Source organism: Mycothermus thermophilus (genome assembly GCF_041956435.1).
Source record: "Mycothermus thermophilus strain CBS 625.91 unplaced genomic scaffold VTJ04scaffold_1, whole genome shotgun sequence".
NCBI lineage: Eukaryota > Fungi > Ascomycota > Sordariomycetes > Sordariales > Chaetomiaceae > Mycothermus > Mycothermus thermophilus.
The window spans coordinates 2,957,250-2,980,411 of NW_027191427.1; the positions used below are offsets into that span (position 1 = coordinate 2,957,250).

Consider the following 23,162-nt stretch of genomic DNA (forward strand, 5'->3'; position numbering starts at 1 on the left):
TCCAGATCAATGTTCAATACCCAATGCCCACAACGGGACAGACAAACGCTGGTGTTTGTCAAGGAGAGAGGAAGAACTGTTTCTGGAAACCAGCCAGCGGAGTCCCAGCGAAGAAACGGTTGGCCGATCGGTGGACAGCAAGCTCATCCGAGACCAATAACGCCCATTCAGAGTCGAGTGAGGCCGAGGTTGGTCACCCAGCACCGGGCGGGATCCGGATCATCAGCGTCACACAATAATACCACCGGGCCCACCGCGCCGTTTGTGCGCCAGTCCGTCGATCAGAGGGCGGTGAGGAGAGATTATGTGATGGATACCCAACGAGAGGATCTGCAAGGAGTCGATGTTTTGGCAAGTCAAGCAAGACAGCTGCTCGCTATGGCCCCTGAGGGATTCCGGAGTCACCACCAGGATGACAGTGCGGAATGATGACGTGAGGTATGCCCTATGATGTCCGCGGATTACTCGGCGTAGGACGGATCGATGCGACTGTTCCACAGGAAAGGTCAGTTAGGATATGAGCGACAGCAGTCCATGGTATGTATTGACTTCCGTGATAACATACACCACAGGAATGCTGTGTTAGTGGAATAGGATTCCAACCTCGAAGCCGTTTGACTCGGCAGACTCCTTCAGGAGAATCAAACCTAATGGCGCACCCGCCAGGCGCCGTTTGGTCCCCTAGAAGCCCCCAGGGACGAGAGTATGCGAAACGATGAGTGCGACCAGGCTATCCGGAGGACGATGACCTGCTCGACCCTGGTCGGGGACGACGATCAAGCGGGGGGGTGACCAAGCCAGAGGTAACTCAACCACAGGAGGGAAACCCTCTGCCGGGAAGAAAAAGCTCGCCGCGGAGCCACCAATCACTCAACGGTTGAAGAGTAAGGATGGAAGAACAAAGCCAGTCGCAGCTCGCTGCAGACCGTAGATCCGATGTGACACTTTCTCGGGGGAGTTTGCGTATGGGTAGTAGGATCAACGCCCGTTCGGCGGACCAGTTCCCACCGAAGGCCCGAGATGACCAGGTCACAACCAGGGAGGTAGCGAAGAAGTGAAATCAACAACGACAACCTTGGACAATGGAACACGATGTGGGACCCATTCCCGCCCGCCATGCCAGTCCCAGTCGGCGAACAGGTTTGGAACCTCTCTGCAAGACGAGTGATGGATCAGGGGTATCAGCAGGATGCTTCGCATCTTGTTGTCTCCACGTGCTGAACATGTCCCGGAGACATGGAAGACAACAACCTCCTTCTCTCACTCCACCCACAAGTTGCCTCGTCGGCTGATCGACAACGGTCTGCTTCTGCTACCCGGTTCTTCACCATATCGGCCCCCTTCCCCCAGGCTCTCTGACCGGGAAAGCCAAATTGTTATCAAGCGGGGGACGGTCGTGGTATGACAAGGAAAAAGGAGGGGTAGGTCACAGGATAGACACGCTTGGGGCAGTGCCACGTCGTGGGGATCAACGAGGTGTTTCTGGGAGAAACATGCTTTGCCGTGGATGGCGAAACGTGCTGGCTTGAGGACAAGACGACAGAGGCGTTGAATCGGACATGGTGTGTCGTCACTCGCTGTTGTTGCTCCGCTCGACCCCGGCAGATCCGCTTGTAGCCCCCCCAAAGAGGCAACAGGACGGGATGGACGCCGATCGCACTTTCCCAGAGCCAGCGGGCCCTGTCAAATCTGAAACGCAAGGGGTGGAGCTGGCGGCCCAATGACGTTGTCAAGCACAGGGTACACCTTCCTGGAGGTCTGGGTGCTGTCACGACGGCACAACCTGCTAAAAGAAGTGATGGCTTGGCCTTTGGAATTGTGAAGGATGCTCGTATCTTTTTGTTTACCGAGAATATCGATATCGACTGGACATTTCGGCAAGTGTGTTGACCTCGGGCTTTTTTGTTCTTCATCGTGTGAAAAAAAAAAAAAAAAAAAAAAGCCCAATCTCCGCGGATCTGAGACTACAGTACATTGAAGCCACCCTCCTCCCGCGTCTCAAGTTGGACCGCGGGGTTATCCACTACTCTGGCCACCCAGAGAGAAGGGAAGAGGGCAATCAATGCACTACGACCTTGGCGGCTACTTGTGAGACACTTTGTGTCACTGCCGCTGATGGTTGAAGTGAAATATTATGTCAGGTATGCACAAAAGATGGAGATGCGGATTGCCCGGATGGACGAAATTAGAACAGACGAATATCAAGTTCATTTATACATGACCATGAAATGTCAAACCTGATAAAGTTCTCGGTTGTTCCGATGCAAACATTTAGAGGCCATCAGCTCTCCCGGCCGGCAGCTCTGGGGATGTGAAGCTGATCGGCGACTCGGATCCGGAAAAGTGGGGCCGGATCGGCATTCGAATTGACCTCACCATGGAACAAACATATCTCAGGTATAGCTACTAGATCATCCATTCAACTTCGTGCTTCGAGGCAGTAGCACCCGTGTAAACATCAACGAAGTCAACAAACTCGTGGCAGAAAAAAGTAAATCAATGGATAAAAAAAAAAAAAATAAAGACTCAAGGGGTCCCTCTGGGAACACCAGTCCCACCACCGTCATGCATACTCCCGGGATATTCCTGCTTTAACCCCCATCTTGCCAGCCATCCTGCCATCTACTGTGTAGGCTGTGTAGGGAGTTAAAACTCTGCCAGATTTCTGTCTCTGACAATGGCCAGGCATCGTCGGACAACAAACACCTAACCAAGGTCTACCTGGCGAAGAATCAGGGGCAGTAATATCACCATCGGCTGATGGCTCCAGATCCCTAGAACCCCAAGAGAATAAGGAGATGGGAGGGTGGAAGTCATCCCTGTTGTATATAGCTCGAACCACTCGGCTTTAGCATAGTAGTTCCTTCTGAGGAAAGTCTCTTCATCATTCTCTCCTCCTCTGGAGCAATACCTCACTGCCATCAGTCTCCTGTCCCCTCCGGAGCATCCCTCCATCCCAGTTGACAGGACACGCAGGTAGTAGGACGGCCACACAGCACACCAAAGTCGGCAAGACAATACTATTTCACTCACACGGCACATTCCAGGACTAGATATATAGATATATATGTCACCAACTCCTAGACCATCTTAGACCATACAAGTGAGCAGCTACAGCAACTAAGTAAGCACTTTTGACACCGAAAGCGCTACTTGCTCATCGACCAGTCCCGTTCCACCAGAACAAAAACAAGCTCAAGACCAAAAAAAAAAAAACTCGTCCTGGTCTTATCACCACAGCTCATGTTGTCATTTTCTTTTCGCTCCATTTACTTGCTGATATTCATTCCATCCATTCCTAGCTACCCAACATTTTTCTTGTTTTCGTGCGTTGCGGCACAGCATTACTGATACACACATATATATAGTAGTTCGAGAGCCCCTCCAACCAGTGTGTCCGATCCCCACCCATCACGACAAAAAACAATGCCCACGAAAGGAGAATGACTGGGCCAGAGAAGAGAAGGAAGAAAAGGAAATAGAGAATAATACCGAAAACAAAGAATGAGAATGGAAACCCAAAGAAACGAAGAAAAAAGCAACTTAAGGGTTGGGTATATAGAACGGAAACAAAAAGTACACACGGCCAACGGATAAGGGATAGGAAAGAACACCACAACCGACCCCCAAACAACCACCCGAACATAACCACGAAGGTGAGGTACGTTTCGTGTCCTTCCCATCTCATCTCATCTTAGCTCATCAACAAACTCCGTCCCTCCAAACCGCGACCCAACCCAACCCAACCCGAACAGCCAGACATCGGACAGAAGAGAAGAAAACCCTCCAAACACTCACTCATTCACACCTCAGCAACAACCTGATCCTTCACTTGCGCCGGCGGCGGAGCCGGGCTCGCCGGTGGAGGAACCGGCGACGGCGGGCCCAAGCTCGCCCTGTGCCTAGCCAGCAACTGCAGCTGAATAGGCGGCGAGTTGACCGGCGGGTTGGGGTTCACCGCCGGCAGAGGCGAGAGCGGAGGCAGGGAAGGCGGAGTATTCTCGCGCAGCGACATGGAGAGCGAGCTCCTGAAGTTCTCCGAGGCGATGCGGACGCTACCTCTCTGCCCGCGAATGAGGTGGCCGCTCTCAACGCGGTCCTGGATCATCTCGTCGAGCATGCGGCTCATTTCGTCAACGCTCTTTGTGCGCTTGCGGAGCTGCGAAACTTGCCGGAGGAGGGAGCACGCGGAGGAGGAAGACGGCGCGTTGGTAGTGGTGGCGGTTGTGGCTGCTGCTGTAGGGGCGGCGGGTAGGCTGGCGGACGGGGCCGGGCCGGGATTGCTGTCAAGAATCTGCGAGGTGCGGACTTCGGAGCGGGACTCGACACGGGATTCGACGCGATCGGCGTTGTCACGGCAGCGCGCGGCGCTACGCAGCGCGGCGAGCATCCGGTCCTTGTCTTCAAGTCGGGCGCGAAGCTCGGCGATCTCGGCGTCCTTCTCCTTGAGCAGCTGAGCCACACTATGGTCCTCGCCTACCAAGATTCCCTTAGAAAAGCCGGCCGAGGTCCGCGACGAGCTCGCCCGGCGGGCCTGAAGGAGCCGCTTCTCGAGAGTCTGGATATACCGGTTCTTGTCGGCGAGATCGGCTTGTAACGCACGGTTCTGCGACTCCAGGGAAGCCATGCCGTCGGCATAGTCTCCGAGGCTGTCATCGGATTCTACCACCTGTTCCCCGGATGAACCGTGCCCTGCTGACTTGCGGCCGATGGTGGAAGCGTTCGACGTCATGGATGACGTCCTCTCGAGGCTGCTCATCCTGGTCGAGGTGGCAACCGAAGACCGGATCGACCCTTGAGAGTAACGATGATGGATTCCGAGGGCGCTGTATGATCCGCTCGAGTTGACCCCTATCGACTTTGAACTGAGAATAAGCCGGTTGAGATGGTCTATCCTCTCCTTCAACGCGGTCCGGGCGAGCTGCATCTCCAACATCTGCTCTTCATGTCGCAACTCGGCCTCCCGTTCCCGCGCCCGCTCCTCCTCCGCGTCTCTTTCCCTGACCTCGTCCGCCTCCTTCTTGCTGCTGGCTTTTGACGCGGCTTCGAGCTGTTTCCGCAACTCCATAATCTCCATCCGGTACCGCTCGAGGAGGACCCTGGCATTACCATCGCCACCGACTCCCAACGACTCCTCGGCGCGCTTCGCGTGGCTGACGATGCTGTTCTTGGCTCGCGCGGCAAACTTCAGGGTGTTGAGGGTTTCATTTGTGTTGGACCCAGACCCACCCACGGAAATTGTGCAAAGGATGCTGACGAGCGAGTTGCCTGACAGAGCACCCTGAAGTAACCGGGTAAGTTTGCTGTCGCGGTAGGGTAGATGTTTGGCCTCCTTGTCGCCTTTCTCCTTGCTCTCAGACAGCTTCGCAATAACCGTTCCGAGGGTGAGAAGACTCTTGTTGATGTGGGACCCTTCCTGGCGACGCTCCTTCGACTCGGCCGCCTTCTCGGAACCAGCAAGATCGATCAGGCTGAGTGTCGAGACGCGAACACCGCCCGGCAGGAGACCCTGACGCTTGCCGTCCCCAGAGCCGCCGGGCATCCGCTCTCGGCTCTCTACCACAATTTGCACCACGGCGTGACTTCGGGAACTCCTGGCGTTGAACTGAGTGCTCGCCGTTCTCCTTGCTTGGTCGCCGCGGGCGATGACACGCAGAAGCTGTGTTGGGCTCTGGACGATCTCTTCCTTCAATGGCGTCGCATAGACGCCTCTCTTGCTGTCTTCCCGGAGCTTGATCTCCTCCTGTGGTTGATTTTGACCTGGGTTGTTCCCGGTGGGCATGCTCAACAAGTCGTGAATCTTTTCGTTGTAGATTTCGAGGTAGCTGACGCGAAGCAGGAATTCTCTGGATGGGGTCTCGCGGATGTAGGAAAAGATATCGGTGATAGCCAGTGGGATAACGCCAGGCGAGGATGCTGTGCCCTGCATCGAGAAAGTCTTGCCGGTACCCGTCATGCCATAGGCGAACACTGTCCCATGGTAGCCCTCCATTACTCGTCGTACTAACCGTTTGGCAATGTGATCGTAGACTCTCGCATTGTCGTCATGAGCCGTAAACACATTATCTGAGATCAACGTTAGCCAGACACTCTAGGGTTACAAGTTTTACGGTGGTTCATACCATAGTAATAATCGCCGCCTTCTTTCCCCCGGAATCCAATCAAAGACCGTTTCCCATCAATCAGCCACTCGTCGGAGCGAATCTCGTTCCCGTTGAGATCGGGCCGCACACGGACGCTGACGACAACGTTCCCTTTCCCATCGGACTTGGATGACCGCTTTCCGGAATCCGCCTTTGGCGCCACATCATGAACGTCGTCATACTGCGTTGCCGAGGTAGAGTAAGAATCCTGGGCGGACGAGCTCCGGCTCTGAGGTGGGGAAGCGACGCTGATGAGGCCATCCGAGTTCCTGGCATTCGTGTCTCTAGATATTGATTTCCCGTCACCCGTGCCATTGAGGAAACTGGGTGTTGAACTGGATGGCTGGTATGTTGGCGTCGTGGGAGTTCGCAGTTTGCGAGGGTGCGTCGCGGAAAGCGGACTGGGGGGCAAGCTGGATATCCTGGTGTCGCCGCGTGGTGGCTGAGGGAAAGCGCTGACGCTGATGGTCTTTCGTAATGTCTTGCCGGCGCCATTTACGCCGGAAGCGGATCGTGGTTGTGTTGGAGAAGAGGGGGCGGGTAGTGGTGATGGCGGAGGATGGAGACTGGAAGACGGCGCGCGGAGACCGCTCTTCGGGGTGGTGAGGCTAGATTTTGTCGCAGGGGTTGCAAGATTTCCCGTGCTTTTCCTCGTCTTCCCGACGGGAAGTGCTGGGAGGGCGATGGTTGGTGGCCCGTTTGTTGGCCTCGATGGCCTCGGAAGTGCTGTCGACATGGCCGCGTGGTGATCGCCAAGTGTTCAGGTGTGTGCTCGAACGGTGTTGCCGTGTAACTCGTGTAGCACCTGGCGTTGCGCTACAATTGGGTCGCCAATTGAGCGCTGCTCATGGCATAGGTCCAGGAATGAAACAACGGAATCGATGCGCTCTCGGAAATAAAACAGCGGTCGAACGAGCGGAATGCGCGAAGCAGGACGAGTAGCGCTAGGTTCGTGAGAGACGGACAATCGTCGCTGGTTCAGCTTCTAGGTTAGATCGGCCAGAGATGGGCTCGAGTTCACCGACAGACGTCAAGCGTACCTTGTACAACGGTTGGGCCAAGTCGAAAAGAGCCCAAAGAGGGAACCGACAAAACAAGTCGCTGGGCGGTGAACGGGTGCCGACGCGGTTGAAGAGACAATAGCTGTGTCAAAAGGCCGTTATTTCAGGACAAATATCGTCGCTGTCGTCGTAGTCGTCGTGTCACCACGTAGAACTAGAAGTTCGGCGAGCTGCAGGTACCGCGGTCTCGGGGAACGACAAGGCGGATGCACCACGAACACGCACTCGCACAATCGGGTGTGGAGGTTCGTCGGAAGTGGCACGGCGAAGGGTGCGGGGCGGTAGGGCCAAGTTTTATTTGCGCCCTTGGTTGCGGAATCCGGGAAACCCAAGGCACGGGTCGCTCTCGCAGGGCGTTGAGTGCCGGGCGCCACCAGAATCCGGGTCCTGTCGTGGGGAAGGGAAGGGATGCGATGGAGGAAGAAGGGATGGTCGAGTCCCCCGGAACTCGGTGTGGCGGCAGAAACAATGAGGCAGCTCGAGCCAGCCTGAGGTCCGGCCCTGGCTTGTCGAGGGATCTCAAGCGAAGGGATTGTTGTCGGGCGCGAGACGAGGTGAAAAGAGTGGAATGCCGATGAACAGGATCGCGCTGAAAGGGGAGCGTCCTGTTCCTAGGTTTTGGTGTTGCTGAAGAAAAGGAAAGGGTAGAGAGAGCTAGGGTAAGTAACTAAGGAATGTCCTAAAGAGCGTGGTGAGCGAGCGGCCCGATGCCCCAAGACTCGAGGCTAACTGCTGCAGTCGGCGCTGGGTTTGGCTTCGTGGGGGGGGTCCAATCAGCGCGCAACAGCGCCAAAGAGAGGCGTCATTCGGATTAAGTTAACGTTAAAGATAGTGGAAAGAAAGGACGGACGGACGACGGTGCCGTGCCTAATTCACATTCGCCTTCGCCTTCACTTCAGGTCGATCTCCCTGAAGAAAGACGCCCTCACAGCCGGTATCAGGGCGGTTGAGGATGGGAAAGAGACTCGGACCGCGCAAGTGGGCAGATGTTTCCTTTTCCCTTCCTTCCAGGTTCCTTCCTTCCACCATCCACTGCCACCCACTCTCGATGCAACAGAACGCACTTGCCCTGTCCTCTCCCGTCCTGCACGTCCTGCGCGTCCTGCACGTCCTGCACGTATTCCATTCCCTGTCTACTCTTTTCCTGCTGCCCTGCTGCTCCTGCTACGGAGTACTGCCCTGCCCTTCGGGGTCTCCCCTCTCCCTAGCCATCATGAAATGGAGACGATGTGCATCTTGACCCCTGTTATCTCTCGTCCTCACGGGCTGTTTGGCTGTTTCTCTGCTCCTCTGTCCCCAACTGCTCCTCCTCCTCTGCCGCCACAAGCGTACAAGCCTCCATCCACAGCGACCCATGGATGGCCCGTTGGTTCCTGGATGCAGCCGAACCGGCTCATTGGCCATCTTGTCCCCAAGAAGCAATTTCCAACGGACCACCACTGGTTCCCCCATCCCCCTTCTCCCCTGCCAATCCCCTGGCGGACGCAACCGTGTGCGGATTCAGCCGTTTTAGACCTAGGACGTGCCTTGGCGCGCTGGAGGAAGCAGGGGAACCTCCGGCAGAGCCGTTCACTGGCCGGTTGCCCGGTGAGCTAACCTGTTCCTCTCGTTCTGCCAGCCCTCCAACCAACCAACCGAGTCCCCCACAAGCCACGAACAGTGCCGCCGAGAGGGGACGCTGACCTTCCTCCCCAGTACAAGATCCAACTTCGGGGAATTAAGCGTACCAAATTCCCCCTCCACTACGCAGACATGTCAGCGAAAGACGTCATGATACGGAAGTATACTCCGTACATACACCCAGAATGGCCTTCCGGCGGCAGGTTTGAGAAACCGGCTGAGTCGGAGGGGTCGCACCGAGCGACAGAGAGACGCTCAACTCGACCCGGCGACGACTAACAAGGGGCATCTCAACCCAGGGCCTCGCGTTATCTGCAGCGCTCGCAGATCCAGGCCCTGTCCTTGGTGTCGGATTGGACGTTGCCGAACCTTGCGGACCGGGGAACCAGAGGGGCGCAGAAAGAGCCCGGATCAGCTCTGCATTCTCGTCACATCACATCTTCACTTGTGCGTCGCATTGGTCCCAGCTCGAGATTGCAGTGCAGATGCAATCCAGGGTTCTCCATCAGGAACCAGGCCAACATTGGAACCTTGACGGGTCACGTTCAATCTCTTGACTCGTGGCAGAACGTGGGGTTTCCGGGCCTCAGGATGGGCTGATTGGAAGATCTCTCTTTTGCTTCATGTTGCTCCAATTTGGGGCCACAGGCGTGGACGGCATGGCACGCGAGACAAAAAAAAAAAAAAAAAAAAAACCTGCGAGTTCCCTGCAATTTTTTTGCTGCGCCGTTCGCCGGCTTGGGCTGGTTTCTTGGACATGTGTCGAGAAGTGGAGTGTTGTGTGACGATGTTCGTCCCGTCCCCGAGTCCAGCGATCCACTAACGGACAAAACGCGGACGGGACAAGGAAGGAACTGCCGAACAAAACCGTTCGGCCCTCGCCGGCGCTGGAGATCAGCATCATCAAGGAAGTCTTGGGGGTTGCTTATCCTCACGTTTTCTTTCTTGCTGGCCTGCGGAGTCTGCGAGAACACGCAGAAACCTCCATGGGCGAAAACCACAGACATTGATCGTCCTCGGTTGGATAGCCGAGAAAGCAATACCTGCCCACGTAAGTATCCCGTATCTGCCCAACAATCCGATCTTGTCGCCATCTCCATGCAACTCAACCCCACTGAGATCCGGGAGTTGAATTAAAGAGGAAAAAATAACATTATCCACCCGAATCCACGCTGCCACGCTCCATCACGACGCTGCTGTGCCCTTGGCAAGATCCATGGGACGGCCGTGCGCACAAGCTTTCGAGCTGGGCAGATGGCTCATCTGCATCGCAACCCTTCTCTGCAGGGTCGCTTTTGGCACGCGTGGCGGCAGCTGGCATCTGTGAATCTTGAATGCAACCTGACAAATTCCGATGACAAGAGATGCCTGCAAGCGAAGGAAGAATAGAGCCCAATCTATGTGCCGGCATGCATAGAGTACGGTCATGGGATTTGTCTTACCTATGAAGACACCAAATCAAATCGACCTCGACAGGAACCAAGCCGGACTGATCCCAATACACCACCATCAGTATCTCAACTAATATGAACTTCAGATACGTATGAGTCGTTAGGTTTGTATGTATGTAGGTACTAATTATCCGGCTCTGCCTTCTTGGTTTATCCTACACATGTACACTATATCTATGGCAGCAACAAATCTTCGGAAGAAAGGGATAGTACACCCCATTGTCTGCCGCGCGCCTGTCTGCACTTTGTCGATTCAGCCGGCCCCGACGTATATCCTGAAGTTCCGGTTCTTCCATCTAACCCGACCATTTTCTGCGAGGTCGACCTCAAAGTGTGTATACCTATATATCCTGGTTCAGCCTTTATCTGATGCGGAGGCTCCTGGACATTCCGTCCCGTCGATCATTGGGGATATACTAGTCCCTGCCCAAGTCGTCTGCAATATATAGGTAGGCAGCCCAAGATGTGATTTGATATTGGTAAGCCTCTCACAATTCGTTCTGTATGTATGGTGTAGTTAAGTCGTATGTACATACATACAGACCTCTTCCCTCCCCTTTTTCCGTTTACGCGGGATGGACAGCCTAGGACACGTCGTTTGCGGATCGGACTTGAGGCTCAAGACCCGGCGCAGAATCATGCATACGCTAGCACCCAGCAGGATGGATGATGGGCGACCGAAGTCCCAAGCGAACATTCAATGGCTTTGGCTTGGCCCTGCATGCACGCTGCAGGTACAGAGAACACACAGACTCTCCTCGCTCAACTTTTTGGGAAACTGGTTGCTGCAGGTCGTGCAGCAGTAGGGAAGGGAAAAAAACAAAAGACCGGGGACAAACAACTGCACGACGGGCATTGCTATGTATTAGTGGCATGCAGAGCAAATGCCGGTGGCTTGGTCCAGAGAATTGGGAACTTTGTTTTGGGTTTCGTCGATGACCCGTTCCCCTGGATTCGTCGTTCGCCAGAACTGCTTGTGGTGATGTCCCTGATCGTCAGAACACTGTTTATGCGACGGTTAGGGGTAGGCATTTTTAGAAGTTCTGCCTTCGCTTTGACTCGCATCTACTCTGTACGATAATTAGTAGTTTGAGCTTTTTCTTCCACGGGATCATGCCCAACTTTGGTTCAAGGCCGGTTTCGATCTTCAGATCATCGGCGATCAGGGACCAGACTGAGCTTGATTTGGTCCTAGTGTAGGTAGTTTGTTCTGGGAATGGACTTCAGACAGGTCTGCAAATAAATCTCTACTTCACAGTACGTACTGTGAAGTGCACTACGGCCTAAATTAGCTGAGAGAGTGTGATCGTGATTAAATATTGGTTATGCGCTATCTCGATATCACACATAAAGTACCATGCATGGAGTGAGACGGTACTGGCAGCGATCACATGTTCGCCTGTTCACTATCAAGTCACCAACACATCAGCAATTACAGGTCTTGATGATCGTGACTAGATCACAAAAAGCACACTCGAAATATCACAACTCAGACACAGATGAAGACGTTCAAAGTCGACATATGACATATATTTGAGACAGCACACACCTGCTTCATCCTGTCATCCGTCCCAGCGTGGTTCAGTCCACTACTGGGTGTGAACCTGGGACGACACGACCCTTCCCCCTCTTTCCTTTTGTCACGGCATAGTTAGAGGAAGTCCGTAACTTTTGACAACCACCAGTTCCAGAACCCCTTGGCTACTTACACAGTACTCGTAGGTATCGTCGCTTTCCCTCCGGAGCTTGTAAGGATCGAAGTGAACCAGATCCGCGCCATCACAGGAGTCTCTGCCGTATCTCATGATTAATCTCCCTCATCCAAACCCTGGCCTCGTCCGGATCCAGGAAGCCCTGGAAGACTCTCCAGCCAAGCTTTTTTGCTTGCCGTCTTGCTTCAGAACCAACACTCCCGCGGGATCTTACATGTCTGAACAGCCGTTTATTGCATATCCCGAAACCCCCCAAGATCTTCGAACCAAGGAGACATGGATGACGGTAGATGAGGCGGGACGGGAACTCACCCGCGGGTTACGGAGTAATTGACCCGACAGTGTTTTGGATGACAAACCAAACCGCTTACTTATACCCTGTAGATATATCTACGTAACTGAGGTAGGTATGCCTGTGGCACGGCACATAAACCCCGATTTCCCGTTCTCTCCTTTTTGTTCTCGCCTCGTCCCGTGCTGCAGGTGCTTTGACATGTCCAAACAACCCTTCGAGCCTCAGAATGACAAGGCTTTCCTTGTTACTTACAACAACGGAGGAGAGTTGGGCCGTTGATGAGGGATCTATCTCAAGGTCCTACCTCGCCTGTACAAGCGGTTGGGAACTCTCACCTCTCATACTGGGGTTCTCAATGGATGAAACGAGGGGAATGTAACTTTCTCATACTTGTTTGTATCAGACCTGCGTTTTGTCGAGATGCATACCTGAATTGGGAGAGGGCACGGGGAAGACGTAATAGACCGGAAGGGTACACCACTCTAGCTATGCGGGTAGTCAATGTCCTTCCTACCGTCCTGGATCTGCAATACCTCAAGTCCTCAGTGATGGATGGAGGACAACCTCGCGTCTAAACGGTCGTTGTCGGTGTTCCCCAAGGCAGCATGCCAGGCCACGTAGTTCACTGGCATCGCCATGATGCATGGCGGGCCGAGGAGGTCAAACAGGGGCGGCTTGTCGATGACCTTTCTGGCCTCGACTCCTTCAAAGAGATGGGCGAAGCGGTGTTGGAAGCTTGAGCCTACTACGTAGCTCCATGTCTGCACATGTCTGATCATGAATGTCGTATGAACATCCAACATTGACCTATCTGTGTGTCATTGTTTGCTCAAGGATACCCCAAACCCCATACACAACGCTCTGGCGCTCTCCCTAGGTACCCAACAGTTATACTCCTTATGTTATGCTCAGCCCATTTTCTTTTCCAACCGCCAATACCCAAAATTTTAATACCCAAAACCAAGCCCGCAGCACCAATAGTGTTCCCCCTTTCCAAAAGAGAGAGCCCTTCCCATCACCCTCCAACAGCCAACGTATACGACGTGATGCTCCCCAATCTCTCACTCGTCAACTTCAACGACACCCTCAACAACTCCTGCGCCACGTCCGGATCCTCCCTTTGCAACTTGGCCCACTCCTCCGTGTCCAGCGCCCAGAGCACCGCGTCCCTCTCGACCACGCACGTCGCCGTCCGGCACCCTTCCGAAAAGAAGGGCAGCTCCCCGCACGTCGTGCCCGCCACGATGCTCTCGCACAACCAGCCCTGCGGGAGATCGTACTCGGCCCTGAGCATCCCCTTCTCCACCAGGTAGAACGCGTCGGCTGGCTCGCCCCGGCGGAACAGCGTGTGCCCCGCGGGGTACTCGCGGCGGCGGAACCGGCGCGCGGCGCGGTACCAGAAATCCTCGTTGCGGTCCGACACTTCGCCCAGGATCTGTAGCATCAGGCGCAGCGGCTCGCTGAAGGACTGCCAGCGGGCGGCGGTGCGGGAACGATCGCGGTCGGCCTGGTGGTAAAGGGACTGGCGCGCCGCTTCGCGGAGGTGGTCGCGCCTAGGGGACGAGCTCAGGAACGGGGCGAAGGGTCCGGTGTGGGAGCTTGAGCTGGGAACGTCAAGGTTCGCGGTGCCGCGGGGAGCTATGGCGGCCTCGTCGGTTTGGTTGGCGTAGAGTTCCTTGAGGAGTTCGTTTTCGCAGTACTCGAGGGCCGAGTTGAGTTCGGGGAGGAGTTTGACCTCGATTTCGCCGTCTTCGCCGAGCCCGACGGCGCGCAGGTCACGGCCCAGGCCATGCTCGGCGTCCACGCCGCTGATGACCAGTTCGATGCCCTTGCCGTGCAGCAGGCGGCTGATGGTGTTGAACACCTCGGCCGCGGAGTAATCCACGCCCGTGACGAGCCACAGGTCGAGCACGAGGAACCTGATGGGGCGGCGACGGAACTCGTCCTCCGAAATCAGCGCGCGTATGCGGTCCTCAACTCCCACGATCGTGCCAAAGAACAAATAACCCGACAACTTGATGATGCTGATTTGCCTTCCAACCTGGCGGAGGTAGTGCTGTTGAGTGGGGTTCCTCCTCACCGTCGACCCGACAACATCGCCCGAGTATGTCGCGCGGATGGCCGAAACACGAGATGTTTGGAAAGTCAGTGCAATGAAAGCCAGCAAGATGCCTACGCCGATGCCGACAACGAAGTCGTATGTGCCCATGACGAGCACAATCACGAGTACAGTGAAATACTCAAGCGGCTTGAGCTTCTTCCGGGGCTGCCAGATCGCTTCCAACAGCAGCTCAAAACCGAGGTCGAAGATGAGCACGCCGACCATCATGACGGGGATGTAACCGATCAACGACGGGCCAACAATCATGACGAGGAAGGTGAACAGCGCCAACAGGAAGCCTGCCAGCCGCGTGTTCCCGCCCGAACGCATGAAAAACAGGCTGTTGGAGTAAACCAGATAGTTCTGGATACTGCCCACGGCACCGGACAGGAAGTTGGAGTAGCCGTGGAGTTTGAGCTCGTGGTCCAGGTCGGCGTGGTCCTCTCCAGTGTTCAGGGCCAGTGCAGGGACGTTGATGGGCACGTGGAGAATGCCGAAGAATGTCAGAGCGAGCATGGCGGGAATACACTCGGCAATAGCTCCCCAGTGGACGAGCTTGAACTCTGAGGAAAACTGTCAGCTTCGAAGAATGATTTCGGAAGAAGGGAGGAAGGCATCGTACTGTAAAGTGTATAAAAGTACCACCAAGGCTCTCCTGCTGGCGGCCCTTCAAACACCCACCCGCCATCTCTTAGGTTCTCATGATCCAGCAACCCAAAGACGGCGGTTACAGCATAGAACACGGCGGGGATGGCGAGGATGTACATCGGCAGGAAGTACTTTGACGCAATCTTGGACTGTCCGTAGAACAGCACAACGGCCAGCGTCAGGGGGATAATCCACAGAGGCAGCGTATCAACCCTTATCAAGTACTTGAGTGTGTCGAGATCGTAATGCAGATTCCCGTCAATCCGCGCCGTCACCTCGAACCCCGTGGCGACCAGAAACCAGCCGACGCCGCCGATGCAGCCGATCAGGATGTGGCGAGGGATGAAGCCGACGAGGTAGCCGACCTTGAAATAGCCCATAAGGAAGAAGACGGCGCCCGTCAACATGGTGCTTATGGCGTAGGAGGTAATAGTGGTAGCTATGACAGCGTCCGGTTTGTCTTCGCCGACCATGTCCGTGATCGTGGCGGCCATGTTGTGGAAGAAGGGGACGACCTCGATCTGTACAACATTGTGTTAGCCTCCACACCAGTTGGAGATGACCAGGTTCACCCACCAACTCTGAGCCGACGCCTCCCTTAAAGATACTCCCCGTGGAGTAGGTGAGCTGGGAGACAATGCAGCTGACGTAGAACATCGATATCCCCGCGGATCCGAGACTCGCGAAGATAGGACTTCCGAGCGGAAAGAGGATCATTCCTTGATCCGAGTCAGCATCTACCAGGCTGAAGAACAAACCGCAAACCCGCAAACTTACCGTACGACAAAGCATCAAGAATATTCAACAACAAGCCCACCACCACAGCCGGCAAACAGGACACGGGCTCAACCACGGCCTTTCTCCACAGCACGCCCACATCCCAGCGTTTCGGATGAGCAAGAGTGACGGGGATTGTCTTCCTGAAAGACCTTGTTGCTCCCCCGAACCACTTCCTATGCCGCTGCCCCGGCTGTTTCTGGCCTTCCAGGTCTTCGTCAACCGGTTCCTCGCCAATGATACCGTACCCATTCCTAGCAGCAGCATCTCGTAACAGCGGCGCCATCTCACCGCCCGGTTCGCTCGCAGTGCGATGTGTCAGGATCGGCCGGCGCGAGGATGCCGAACTCGGCACCCTTGTGAGCGCTTCTTCTGCTTCGCTTTCTTCTCCTCGTTCCTCCTCTTCACCTTCAGTTGTCCCACCCCGCTCCAAATCCTGGTCAATCCTCGTTGGCTGATGATCAGGCGGACTCCTCCTCAGCATATTCGCGAGCATGGACGGGCCCTCTCCAGTCCCCTCCCCAGCCTCGTGAGTGCCCTCAGGAGACGGAGGCTCGGAGACTTCGGCTATCGTATTCGACGGCCGCCGGAGAACCACCGTTCTCACGCTCCCTGGGCTGGGCGGCTCTACTATTTGTGCGGGGCCGGGGATGGCGGTAGTACTACGGGTGAATTGGAGCGACGAGGATCGTGTTCGCCTGAGGAAGGGCGGCGGGCTTTCGGCGTCCTTCGTGCCGGAGAGGAAGTAGCTGGCGAGTTCGGCGGTTTCTTCGCGCACGGAGCGGGCAGATTCGGCGCTGTCGAGGGGAGCTAGGTTTGGAAATGTCAGCATGAGACAAGAGAGGTGGTCGGGGTCCGCGGTGAGGTTCGTCAGAACGGCGGCGGGTACGAACCTAGATAGTCCCGTATTGTTCCGTGGATGAAGGACCTCAGGGGTTCGCGATGGGGGATGGCGCCCACGGAGGAGGAGAACAACCGGGCATCGTTGCTAAGTTGGCGTGAGAGGTGGTGTTGGCCTGACTGGCCGTGGTGTTGGTCTAGATCGTCGTCGCCGTGGGAAGCGATGGACGAGACGGAGTACCGACGACCCCGTGAGGAGTCGCCGGGAGTAGGGGACGACATCTGCGGGTAGGCAGGGTGTCTGTCTGAGGTGAGGCTCGGGTCGTTATTCCGGTACGGTATGCTGTCGTCAAGCGGTTGTTGCGGAATCCAGAGGACGAGGCAACACCAGGCTCATGGCGCAAGGCACGGATCGAGCGTTCGGGGCTAGAACGACATCAACCCCCTGCGATGATGTGTATACGGGAGGCCGAAGGTTATTTGCTGGCCTGTAAGGCAGGCGGAAACAACAGGCGGAATGGATTATGTCGACAGCAAGGTGGAGGATCGGGCTGCAGGCGGATGACGGCGATGATGGAGCGACGCAGCTATAGTATGTACCGGTCTAGATGCTAGTCATGCCAGGGCATCAGCACACCATCGATATCGCACCTAACTAGTGGTTGGCTCAACGGTTGATGATATGCTTGCGCAGGACGGGAGAGACAAGGCGACAGGAGATAAGCATCCGGATGTAGTAGTATTCAGATGTTCAGAGAAACCCGGAGCACTGTGCTGGTTCCTCTGTCCCGACCCTTCCCAGGTTGATATTTTTCTGGTTTTTGGTGGAGCCGAATCCGTCAACTAGCGCCAACTTCGGACAACAACAAATCCATAATTCCATTCCATCCCCTCGAATCTTTTCATCTCCAATCCCTATTGTTCACAAATATATCGTCCGGCATCGGTGCAAATCACACCAGCATTGTGACGTGCTTGCATGCTGCGCGGTTCAATTGCTAATTTTTGAAAGTCAACAGGAAACAGGTTCGAGGTCTGGAACGTTTGGTTCACATGCAAGCGACGGTGGGGCCTCTGTAGGGTGATGTAATAACAGTGCGAATTGACTTCTGCTGTCGACTTGAGGTACCGATCTTGCCTGTCGAAAGACCATCACGCCAGGATGGGCCTTGTAAACCCAAAACCTGGAATTGACACATTTGTGAAATTTTGAACTCACGATTATTGACTCGAACGGTAGCACAAGATATTCCAGACATGAAGTGAGTTGCTGGTACAACAACAAGCAAAACGGCACCTGTTTGACCACTTCTCTCTTCTATCCGCTTTCTCACCCAGCGAATCCGATGCCTGACAGTGCACTGTGCCAACGGCCTGGCCCTCACCATTGGCCAAAAAACTTCGTCAAGCCATGTGAGCATGGCCTTGCAACAAGGCACTCTGCAGGCACCGGCGGGAACATACACATGAGCCGTCTTGCGTGCTCCGTCCTCCCCTTGACATTGGCAGCCTTCCCTCGCTGTCTCCCCCACATTGGGCGCTCGCGCCGATGCGGCTCCGGCTCGCGGATGGCTTCCGTCGTTCCCGGTTGAATGCCGCACCGGCTTGCCCGTCAAGATCTATTTGAAGTTTTGCCACCCGGAGGAGAAACGCAACGTCTTCTGCCGCCATCGTGGTGCCATCTTTGCTGAGCCGCGCGGGGAGCCAGATGATCGCGGGGAAGTGAAACGCTGCTGGGGTTTGGCTCTGACCGGTTGTCCATACATACATAGCGTGGTGGTGTTTTGCTCCCGCAGTGCAAGGCGGAGCTTGTAGATGATGTGTCTGTACTTGACTCGGTCATTGTATCGTGACCCTGCACGCCACACGAGCGGCCAATCGATGCTCGTTCCAGCATCTGCTGTCCACTCTTCACCCGAGCTTCTGGAGGTATCCCTGGGCGATTAACCGCTCTACATCCCCCTGCCGGACGTAGAACTGGCTGTTCTTGGTCAGGTTGATGGCCCTGTCGCATCACGTATCATCAGCCCTGTTCCGCCGGCATTACTCCTAAGACTCAACCGGGATCAGAACTTACCCATACTCGGTCTGAATCTCGCCGGCATCTTTGAGCACACGGACATCAATGAACAGATCCCTCGGGGGTTCCAAGCTCCCCGTCAGGTCGATGTCTGTCCAATGCCCCTTGTATGCGGCCAGCAAATCCCCATACTGCCGGAAATAATCTTCCTCCTGCGGGCTCAAACTGCTGCTTCCCGCCGCACCATCCGGCCCTGGGGCCGCTGCCGCTCCACCCTGCTGCTGGGCCCCCGCAATGTCGAGAATATCTGTCCCGTTCCAAACCATCTCCTCCAGTTTGTCGGTTCTCGTCCGGTGGTAGGCGAGGAGGCAGCGCTTGTTCCGGCGCATCGACAAGTGGTTGACCAGGAGTGTGCAGGCTGTAGCTTGGTGTTCGGCTGGATCAAAGGAGCCCTGGAAAGGCTCGAGGAGCGCTGCGACGTCCCGGTCGAGGTCACGGACTTCGCGCGTGACGGCCCGCACGAGCTCCGTTTGGTACGGCGGGAGATGAGTGAGGTTTTGCGTCCGCTTAGCGTGCTGGACCTGTGGATGGGAAGGAGGGGTGTTAGTTGGGCTCCTCGGGCTGTGCGAGACAGCCTCCGCTGGATGGTCGAGACTCACAAGTTTGTTTCCGAGGTCACCGTACATCGGCATCTTGGCGGCTTATTGTGTTTCGATCCGTAAACTGTGCAGTCTTCAAGATTCGTTTCTTAGAGTCTTCTCTGTTCGCGAAACTTGTTGGAGAAGACAAGGGAGCTTGGAGTCGCGGCGCGTTGAGCTGCTGATTATCCTCCAATTGACGCGACGAGCCCCACCTGACACTTCAGCACAGTGAAGCGTCCGAGCCATCTCGACGCAGAACCTAAACTTTAAATCCCATGGACGATACAGGATCACATAGCCATCCGTGACCTTCAATGGCCAGGCAATCTTCACTATGGATGAGGCAGGCACGAGGACTTTCGCATTGGCTCCATGGGCTAGAATTACGCCGATCCGGAATGTCAAAGCTGGTACGAAGGAATGGCATGCAGTTCCCAATGGATTGTATTGGCATATAGACCCCATTAATCCTTGAACTCGTACATACATTCAAATATATGGAAGCTCCGCTACTGCTGACAAAAACTAATTAACTGATTACCTCATGGATGGGTTCCAGTTGTCTTGCTCTACGGCAGTTTCGGTGAGGAGCACTCTCCTCTCTACCGCTCTGTTGGACAAACGAACACCCCTAGCAATCGAGCATGATCGATTTCTCAAGCATTCAAACACCTGTCGAGCGCACACAGTTAGCTTGTGCCGGCACGCGTTGTCCAAGCAGAGCAAACGAAGTCGAGGTAATAAGGATCAGAGTTGCCTGTCAAGGCGGGTTTTGTCCACATCTGCGGGTCTTGAGGCCGCTCGGAAACACGGACCAAAAGTTATCATCAGGAAAGAAGGGGATGCTTATTGAAAGAAAAATCCAGATAGTACGTACCATTTAAGGAGACCTGGTGGTTGACATGTTGACCCGAGATCAGCCGTCTTGGTGTTGTTGTTTGGAGAAGAGAAGGAAGAGCTCGACCTCCAAAAATTTATTTTCCAGAAAAGTCAACAGAGACGCACTGACCACCTGCCCGATCTGTTATGTGGACCCACTCGACACCTCCAAGCATAAGAGGGTCGGCGATAAGATAAAGCTTCCAGGTTTTGGTGGGCGGCGATGGCGAAGAGCCGAAGGCGACTCCCACGGCTCGGCCTGGAAGCTGCGAGATTGTTCCTGTCAAGACAACATCCGACGTTCGATGGGCCCTGGCGCATGGCAGAGCCAGGTCCCGATTGCCACAGTCCAGCTGTTAGAATAAAGACCTAGAAATACCTTGCGACCGTGAACGGCCTGGGTTGACCAATACAATCTCTCTTTCCTATTTGGTGACCTTTGACGTCGACCTCAACGTCCTGACATGCTTTACATGCGAAACATGCAACCAGCACGACTTCAACTTGTATCAGAAGCTTCACGGCGGCTGGCCGCTTCAACACGCGGGGCTTTCGCCCTCACACAACGCCAACTCCCACGCACTCTAGCAGCAGCTCCCCGGCTGACTACCGCCGCAACCGATCCCCTCCATCTCCTCCCGACCATCGCCCTCCGAGCATACTCCAACTATGGCAGGCCACATCCCCCGGGCGGCACGCACCGCATGAACCTCGGCGGTGAGCCCGAAAAGCCAGCCCTCGAACAATACGGCGTCGACCTGACGGCAAAGGCCAAGGCCGGCAAACTCGACCCTGTCATCGGCCGGTCCTCCGAGATTCAGCGCACGATTCAGATCCTCTCACGCCGGACCAAGAACAACCCCGTCCTGATCGGAAACGCCGGCGTCGGCAAGACGGCTATCCTGGAGGGCCTTGCCCAAGAGATTGTGCGCGGGGCTGTCCCAGAGAGCATAAAGAACAAGAGAGTGATTGCTCTTGACCTGGGTTCTCTGATCGCTGGCGCAAAGTTCCGCGGCGACTTTGAGGAGCGCCTCAAGAAGGTCTTGAACGAAGTCCACGAGGCCAATGGCGAGGTGATCCTCTTTATCGACGAGCTTCATACCCTGCTCGGCTTAGGCAAGGCCGAGGGCTCCATTGACGCCTCCAACCTCCTCAAGCCCGCCTTGTCGCGCGGCGAGCTGCAGTGCTGCGGTGCTACAACCCTCGCCGAATACCGCCAGATCGAGAAAGACGTCGCATTGGCCCGGCGTTTCCAGCCTATCATTGTCGGCGAGCCAAGCGTTCAAGACACCATCAGCATCCTTCGCGGCATCAAGGACAAGTATGAGGTCCACCACGGTGTGCGCATTACCGACGGCGCTCTCGTTGCCGCCGCGACTCTCTCGAACCGCTACATCACCGATCGGTTCTTACCCGACAAGGCCATTGACCTGATGGACGAGGCCGCCAGCTCGCTACGGTTGCAGCAGGAAAGCAAGCCTGAAGATATCCTGCGCCTCGACCAGAAGATCATGACCATCCAGATCGAGCTCGAAAGTCTGCGGAAAGAAAAGGACATCGCCAGCAAGGAGCGGCGCGAGAAGCTTGAGGCAGATCTCAAGAAGTGCCAGGAGGAGGCAGCCATCTTGACGGAGAAGTGGGAGAAGGAGAAGGCCGAAATCGACGCCATCAAGCAGACGCAGGCGGAGCTTGACAAGGCCAGAATAGAATTGGAGCAGGCCCAGCGCGAGGGCAATTTTGCGCGGGCATCGGAGCTGCGCTTCGGCATCATCCCCAGCCTGGAGAAGAAGCTTCCCAAGGATGGAGAGAAGTCTCAGGACGAGGACGCCCTGATCCACGACTCGGTCACGGCCGATGACATCGCCAATGTGGTGTCACGCGTTACCGGCATCCCCGTCTCGAAGCTCACCACCGGCCACATGGAGAGGCTCATCCACATGGAAGACATTCTCCGCGAATCCATCCGCGGGCAAGACGAAGCTCTCAAGGCCGTCGCCGACGCCGTGCGGATGCAGCGCGCCGGCCTGAGCGGCGAGAACCGGCCGCTCGCCTCCTTCTTCTTCCTCGGCCCAACCGGCGTCGGTAAGACCGAGCTCTGCAAGAAACTCGCCGGCTTCCTCTTCTCGACCGAAACCGCCGTCGTCCGCTTCGATATGTCCGAGTTTCAGGAAAAGCACACCATCTCCCGCCTCATCGGCGCCCCGTCGGGCTACGTGGGCTACGAAGACGCAGGCCAACTGACCGAGGCAGTCCGCCGCAAACCCTACGCCGTCTTGCTGTTCGACGAGTTCGAGAAGGCGCACCGCGACATCTCGGCCTTGCTCCTCCAGGTCCTCGACGAAGGCTACCTCACCGACGCTCAGGGCCACAAGGTCGACTTCAAGAACACAATCATCGTCCTCACCTCCAACCTCGGCGCTGAGATCCTCGTCGGCGCCGATCCCATCCACCCATACGAGGAAACCGAGGACGGCGACATCCACCCCCGCGTCAAGTCCGCCGTCATGGACGTGGTCGCCTCCAAGTACCCGCCCGAGTTCCTCAACCGCATCGACAGCTTCATCGTCTTCAAGCGCCTCTCCCTGCAGGCCCTGCGCGACATTGTTGACATCCGCCTGCGCGAGCTGCAGGGCCGCCTGGACGACCGCAGGATCACGCTCGACGTGCCCGCCGACGTGCGCGAGTGGCTGGCCGAGAGGGGATACGATCCCAAGTTTGGCGCCCGCCCGCTGAACCGGCTGATCACCACGCAGATTGGCAACGGGCTGGCGGATAAGATCATCCGCGGGGAGATTCGGACGGGGGATACGGCGCGGGTGTCGCTGAATGAGGACAAGAGCGGGTTAGTGGTGAGCGCGGTGCCGGCGCAGCAGCGGCAGGGGGATGGCGAGCAGCAGCAGGAGAGCGCCGCGGCTTGATGAGGTGCTTTTCTGGTCATGATTTGATGACGACGGGTATGACCTTGTTTGTATGA

General features: G+C 55.9%; 7 protein-coding genes across 7 annotated transcripts; 1 reads left to right on the forward strand and 6 right to left on the reverse strand.

Moving 5' to 3' along the window:
• Positions 1-3,298: 3,298 nt before the first annotated feature.
• Positions 3,299-3,688, reverse strand: VTJ04DRAFT_1093 (uncharacterized protein; the record flags this gene model as incomplete). The annotated part of the gene is made up of 1 exon (XM_069358722.1): positions 3,299-3,688. One exon carries the CDS (start codon positions 3,686-3,688, stop codon positions 3,299-3,301), a length of 390 nt encoding a protein of 129 aa, XP_069223702.1.
• Positions 3,689-3,802: 114 nt separating this feature from the next.
• VTJ04DRAFT_1094 (uncharacterized protein) lies at positions 3,803-6,879 on the reverse strand (the record flags this gene model as incomplete). The annotated part of the gene is made up of 2 exons (XM_069358733.1): positions 3,803-6,066; positions 6,123-6,879. 2 exons carry the CDS (start codon positions 6,877-6,879, stop codon positions 3,803-3,805), a joined length of 3,021 nt encoding a protein of 1,006 aa, XP_069223703.1.
• A 24-nt stretch (positions 6,880-6,903) lies between these two features.
• Positions 6,904-8,330, reverse strand: VTJ04DRAFT_1095 (uncharacterized protein; the record flags this gene model as incomplete). The annotated part of the gene is made up of 4 exons (XM_069358744.1): positions 6,904-7,116; positions 7,184-7,286; positions 7,360-7,815; positions 8,269-8,330. 4 exons carry the CDS (start codon positions 8,328-8,330, stop codon positions 6,904-6,906), a joined length of 834 nt encoding a protein of 277 aa, XP_069223704.1.
• A 4,967-nt stretch (positions 8,331-13,297) lies between these two features.
• VTJ04DRAFT_1096 (uncharacterized protein) lies at positions 13,298-16,930 on the reverse strand (the record flags this gene model as incomplete). The annotated part of the gene is made up of 5 exons (XM_069358746.1): positions 13,298-14,946; positions 15,006-15,552; positions 15,608-15,750; positions 15,809-16,618; positions 16,702-16,930. 5 exons carry the CDS (start codon positions 16,928-16,930, stop codon positions 13,298-13,300), a joined length of 3,378 nt encoding a protein of 1,125 aa, XP_069223705.1.
• Positions 16,931-16,997: 67 nt separating this feature from the next.
• VTJ04DRAFT_1097 (uncharacterized protein) lies at positions 16,998-18,418 on the reverse strand (the record flags this gene model as incomplete). Its single annotated transcript, XM_069358747.1, has 2 exons — positions 16,998-17,252; positions 18,113-18,418. The coding sequence occupies 2 exons, from the start codon at positions 18,416-18,418 to the stop codon at positions 16,998-17,000; spliced, it is 561 nt and encodes a 186-aa protein (XP_069223706.1).
• A 141-nt stretch (positions 18,419-18,559) lies between these two features.
• VTJ04DRAFT_1098 (uncharacterized protein) lies at positions 18,560-19,360 on the reverse strand (the record flags this gene model as incomplete). The annotated part of the gene is made up of 3 exons (XM_069358748.1): positions 18,560-18,653; positions 18,726-19,249; positions 19,328-19,360. The coding sequence occupies 3 exons, from the start codon at positions 19,358-19,360 to the stop codon at positions 18,560-18,562; spliced, it is 651 nt and encodes a 216-aa protein (XP_069223707.1).
• Positions 19,361-20,670: 1,310 nt separating this feature from the next.
• Positions 20,671-23,106, forward strand: VTJ04DRAFT_1099 (uncharacterized protein; the record flags this gene model as incomplete). Its single annotated transcript, XM_069358749.1, has 1 exon — positions 20,671-23,106. The coding sequence occupies one exon, from the start codon at positions 20,671-20,673 to the stop codon at positions 23,104-23,106; it is 2,436 nt and encodes an 811-aa protein (XP_069223708.1).
• Between the last annotated feature and the right edge of the window lie 56 nt (positions 23,107-23,162).